The sequence below is a fragment of the Nematolebias whitei genome, chromosome 8 (genome assembly GCF_014905685.2).
Source record: "Nematolebias whitei isolate Nwh7 chromosome 8, NemWhi1, whole genome shotgun sequence".
Lineage (NCBI taxonomy): Eukaryota > Metazoa > Chordata > Actinopteri > Cyprinodontiformes > Rivulidae > Nematolebias > Nematolebias whitei.
Genome location: NC_056505.1, coordinates 45289165 through 45294923, shown reverse-complemented (window position 1 = coordinate 45294923; position 5759 = coordinate 45289165). Strand labels below are relative to the sequence as shown.

The following is a 5759-nucleotide window of genomic DNA, read 5'->3' as shown; positions in this document are numbered from 1 at the left end:
ATATGTATGTATATGTGTGTATATACGTATATATATGTGTGTGTATACGTATGTATATATGTTTGTGTATACGTATGTATATATGTGTGCGTATACGTATGTGTGTGTGTGCGTATACGTATGTGTGTGTGTGTATACGTATGTGTGTGTGTGTGTATACGTATGTGTGTGTACGTATATATGTACCTGTGTGTGTCTGCGTATATGTACCTGTGTTTGTCTGCATATATGTATCTGTGTGCGTCTATGTACCTGTGTGTGTGTGCGTATATGTACCTGTGTGTGTTTGTGTATATACGCGTGTGTGTTTGTGTGTGTATATATACGTATATATTAAAGTTTCAGCTTTTTCTGCTATTTCAGCTACTATTTAGCTCTTTTCTGCTGTAGAAGGATATGGGGCTGGATATATTGTAATTTATCAGTTATGAGTTAAGCTCATAAGATATACATTTATTATGCAAATAACCTCGTTGTGTGGGCACCAACTCTCTTTGAGAGGAAAAATCAGTCTCTATTTAACCCCAAATTAACGTAAACTGAAACCATATCAGTTAATATCCTGATGCATGCTCAATAATCCAGGTAGAAAAATCCAAAAAAGTTCAATCTGGTCCTCTGGACATTCAAAAAAACAAAAAACAAAACAAAGCAAAAAAATCAAGAAACGTTTCGTCTCTCATCCGAGAGACTTCAGTCTGAGGTGCTGTTTTCAGCTCAGTCTCTTAAATAGCACCTTCTCAGAGTGGATCAACCAGTTTGCTGCTGACAACCAAAACCAGCTGATCACATGCTCAAGAAGGACCATCAGCCTAACAATGGATCATTAGCACACTGATGGCTGTTTACTACTCACAGAGGGCTGAGTGATACTAGCAATCACAGCATTGTAAGAGGGGGACAGTTGAACCCGGAGGCCTCCACCCCTGTTTAATGATGGACGATTTCTTTTCACAAAGATGGCCTCCTTTACTCCTCTCTCAAACCATCGTTCCTCTCTGTCCAGGATGTGAACATCTTCATCCTTGAAAGAGTGACTGCTGGCCTGGAGATGAGTGTAGACCGCAGAATCCTGGCCTGATGATGTTGATCTTCTGTGCTGGGCCATCCTTTTGGCCAGTGGCTGTTTAGTTTCCCCGAACATATCAGTTAATACACACAGATATGCCAAAATAATCACAAATGTAGTTGATTTTATGTTTTTTTTACAAAAATAATAATCTGTGATATATGTGATGAAAATTATGCATGACAAAGTTCACTGAATAACAAATAGCTTTGTATCAAAGGTCTAATTGATTATTCAAATCAGTGAAACTTAAAAGGCAGATTTTGGATTGGTTACTGTTTTGTGAAGTGGTTAAAAATTGTGTCTAAGGTGAGCGGTAGTGTGTTTGATGTAGGTTCACCAGAAAGGCATTGAAGAGTCTTTGTCCTACCAGAATGAGATGCCAGAATGGTCCGACAGCTGCTTAAAATGGTACCAGCCCAGATGTTCTGGAGACTGAGAGGCTGATTTTTCCTTAAAGTTCACCTGTCATCTTAGAGGGACGATGGTCCGTATGGGAGTCGGCTGGGATTTACCACTCCTGTGGTGTGATGGTTCTGGTTCGGTTAGGTTCTGTGTCTTTCTCTCGTCCTGAGATGTCTGCAGAAAGGATGCTTCTCTCCTCTCTGAGTCCAGTGCAGAAACTGGGTTTCTTCTCTCCAGTTCTCTTGTGCAGAAGCGTGTTTCTCTCTGGAGTTTTCTCTCCAAAACTCCTGTGAAGTCTTTTGTGACAGAGCCTCAGTGAAGTGTGTAGCAGAAGTTGTAGAAGTAGATGTGCTTGTGGAGAAGTGCCAGAAGTGAAACTTAACTGTCTGTGTTTTTAGAGATGAAGGTCCACCTCTCGGAAGAGGGATGGTCCTAACTCTTGGCTTTGTTAAATAAAATCTAAAGTCCATTTTTCTCTCTGCCTTAAAAGTTTTTCCTTTTAAAAGAGAAAATAATACAAATGAAGAAAGATGACTTAAAACACACATTTTCATGAATAAACATTCGGATATTATTAAAACAGAAATTACATCTTTGATTTAATAACATGCAATGTTTATCAAAATGTGTCGCTGTCCACCTCCTGAAAAGGGAATGTCATTAAACAAAGGGGTTCTTATGGTGTCATCTTCATGGGAACTCATTCTGGGAGTAATACTCCTTTTTTGATAAAGGTGAAATCTCAGCGTAGCGAGTTTGGATGTTTGAACCAAAACCCTCATTAAAACGATCTGTCTGTTTCATGGGAAATTAGTTCATATTGGCGGAGAAGTTAACACAGTGACAGTTTTTTTTTAATTTTATATTAGTGTCAACTAAGAAGTTTGTGAACTGAGTAGAACATTTGTAAAACAAGGTCTGTTTGTTCCCAAGGGAATAGATGCATCTTATTTTAAACAGTTTCAACACAAAAACACATGAATGATGTTTGTTTGAGCTGAGGTGAACTCTTTTTCTGAGATGGTGTTCTCATACAATGCTAATTTTAGCTTTTTCAGATATTTTCCCCTTTTTGTGCTCATTTCTGCTTCTTTCAGCCTAATTGGGCAAACGTTATTTCTGCTTTCTTCTGTTAATTTAGGCTTATTTTTAATTTCAGCTACATTTCAGCATGTTTTAGCTAATTTCAGCTGTTTCTCAGCAAGCTATTCTGCAATAAGCATTCACACTGCATTTATGCAGGTAATGCAGTTTCTCAAGTTCTAATTATGTATCATTACAAATAGACTTTTCAGGACTTTTTGAGACTTTTCAGAATATCTCGAGACAATCCGGGACTTTTAATGTCATTTCAAGACTATAGCACTCTTTCCGATGTGTGTATGAAGTTGAAAATAATTTCACAGAAACTGTTTTCTCTCTCAAGGTGAAAAATGTGTCCGGTGACCCAGAGGTGATGTTGAACGACTACAATGATAAAGTTGGAGGTTCTAGAGACTTTCTGGACCAGCCGGACTACAACAAGCCTCTGTATCTGCCAGGGTAAGCTGGTCACCAACACAGGATGTTAACGATGCCTCTCGTGGCCTCTGATCAGAGAAACTAGGAGCACATCACCAGAATCATTTTGACAGATTTCTGTGGAAAGCAGAGGACTCAGGACTGAGATCATTGGTTTTCCTCTAATAATAATAATAATAATAATAATACAAAAATAGAAGGTTCCTGGAGAAACTGACGGGGACTTCCACATCGCGTCCAAATTAAAATTTTAATTTGACAGGACTGTATTGGGCTTCGCTGTCAGATACCACCATACCAAATTTTAGCTTAATATTCCTAAAAATGGCTGATTTATAGTTCGTTTCAATTAGAAAATGGTGTTTTTGTTTGCAAATTACGTTGCCATTTTAACTTGAAACAGCAATAAAAGTAATAGCATACATCACCGTGCCAAGCCGGTCGTTTTGATATAACATTTGTGGAGGTACACATTGTGATTCGAGCCACATTAAAGTTGAAGGAAGAGCAAGACCCTTTTTTGCTGGATAATAATAGGGGGCTGCCTTTTTAGGCGTTTCTATTCAGAAAATAGAATAGTCTTTATTGTCACTGCACAGCCTGAACAATGAAATGGAAGGTGCCTCAACTGACAGTGTATTGAAAAGATTTTTTTTAAGAAAAAAAAAGATTTAAAAAAAGAAAGGAACAACATACTTGTATACACAACAATTCAGACATGCATACACAAGAAACATCAATAGTGAAAATACAGACATACTGGTCAGAAAGATACAGGTAAGGTAGTGGAAGCAGACTGGATATTCCATAAGTGACCAACTTATTGCACTGGAAGAATATTGCACTGAGGGAGTTTAACAGGTGTTTAGAGTCTGGATGGCCCATAGGTGTCGTAACAATTATATTTGAAGGGGACATTCCCCGAGCAGCACGGTGGCGCAGTTCGTAGAGCTGCTACCTCTCATCGAGCAGGTTACCCTGGTTCAAATCCCCGTCCCGGGGAGGGCTTTGTAGGGGTGGGCAATATGGCTCAAATATAGTATTGTGATATTTCAGAGCATTCTGATAACGATGAATTTCATGATATAACAAAAAAAAATCAATCAATCAATTTCAGAAATCAAAGCAGTATTATGTATTAAAAAACTGTTAATTTTATGGTCATGAGCTCTATTAAGGATGCCCCCTTCGGGCATGTCCAACTGGGAGGAGACCCTGGGGAAGACCCAGGACACGCTAGAGAGACTATGTCTCTCGATTGGCCTAGGAACACCTTGGAATCCTCCCAGAAGAGCTGGAAGAGGTGGCTGTGGAAAGAGATGTCTGGGCCTCCCTGCTCAAGCTGCTGCCCCCGCGACCCCACTTTGGAATAAGCTGAAGATAATGGATGGATGGATGGATGGATGGATGGATGGATGGATGGATGGATGGAAGTATTCCGTCTCAAAGTATAAAAATAAAAAATAAAAATGATCCTTCTGTTATTTAGATTGAAAAAGTCTGCACAAAATGTAGATCAATAAATCCACCACAACAACTAAAATGCAGGTGCATTTTCCCAAAATAACTAAATGAACTGAAGCGTAAGATCTGTTGAGCATAAATGTAACATAAAACTAAATATATGTTGCGTTTAAATGAGCTATAACTTTCAGAACTTGTGACAGGTGTCCAGCTGACCCTGAAGCTTGTTGGTGTTTCAGCTTCCTCACAGAAATGATTCCATTTCTCTGATGCTTTGTTTCTGATCACCTGACTCTGTTCTTGGTCCATGGACCGACTGTGAACTCAAGAGACGCAGCTGAGCTGCGTGTGTTTGTACTGGCAGTTTAGGGTGCATTCACACCTGATAGTCCGGTAGACTCGGTTCGGTTGGGGACCAGTATTCATGACATTTTGTTTACATTTGAGCTGGTGCGTTTGCATTCACACTGCACTGTGCAGTCGAGTCAACCTGTTGAACCAACCTATTCCCCCGCTCGCCTGTGGGGGCGCTGCACCAAGAACTGCTGAAAGAAACAACACAAAAACCTCTGAAGACATTTTTTCTTCTTCTTCTGGAAATAAAAACAAAAACGGAGTGGCATCAAGTTTTAGGAGTTATATTTAGTCATTTTTCAAAAATGGACTCAGCATGAGCAGAAGATGAGGCAGAAGACCATGGAGAATATTGTTTTTCACACAAGGCAGCTGACGGCTCCATATGAGGTAAGAGAAATGCGTGTTTGTTTGCCCTGCGTTGTACTCCACTTCTTGCTTGTGGAGCGGGGCCCGGTCTGTTCACATTCACACTGTACTCGAACCGCGCTGGAGTTCTCTTTTACCGGACTGAGACCTAGGCTTTAGCCCAGGCCAGAGTTTGCCTTTTCGTTCCGTGACGGAGTTCGATGGCGTGTTCACACCTCCCCAAACGAACCGGACTTTCTAGGAAAACAAGCTAGAGTTCGATTAAAGCGGACTAAACAGGGCTGGTGTGAATGCACCCTTAGAGCTGAGTGGAGAGACCCAGCTGAGCCGCGCCCACACCGGCATCCCAGAGCGGGGTGGGGGGAGAGATAAAAGCTCAGCTATGCGAGTGGGGGGAGGGAGAGACAGCTGAGATACTGTCTGTATCTGCTGTTCAGAACTGGGTGGAGAGACAGCTGAGCCGCGTGTTGTTTATTCGCTTTATAGTATTACTTATTATTATACTTATAATTTCTTATAATTATACTTATAATTTTATATATATATATATATATATATATATATTATATACAATTAT

The 5759-nt window shown here is 40.1% G+C and overlaps 1 protein-coding gene across 1 annotated transcript in view; it reads left to right on the top strand.

Annotated features, from left to right (window-relative positions):
* Positions 1-5759, top strand: part of oclnb (occludin b) — a 47180-nt gene that overhangs the window by 25228 nt on the left and 16193 nt on the right. Inside the window, exon 5 of the mRNA XM_037680633.1 lies at positions 2901-3016. Within this exon, the coding sequence (XP_037536561.1) occupies positions 2901-3016 (116 nt within the window). The remainder of the gene's footprint in view (positions 1-2900; positions 3017-5759) is intronic.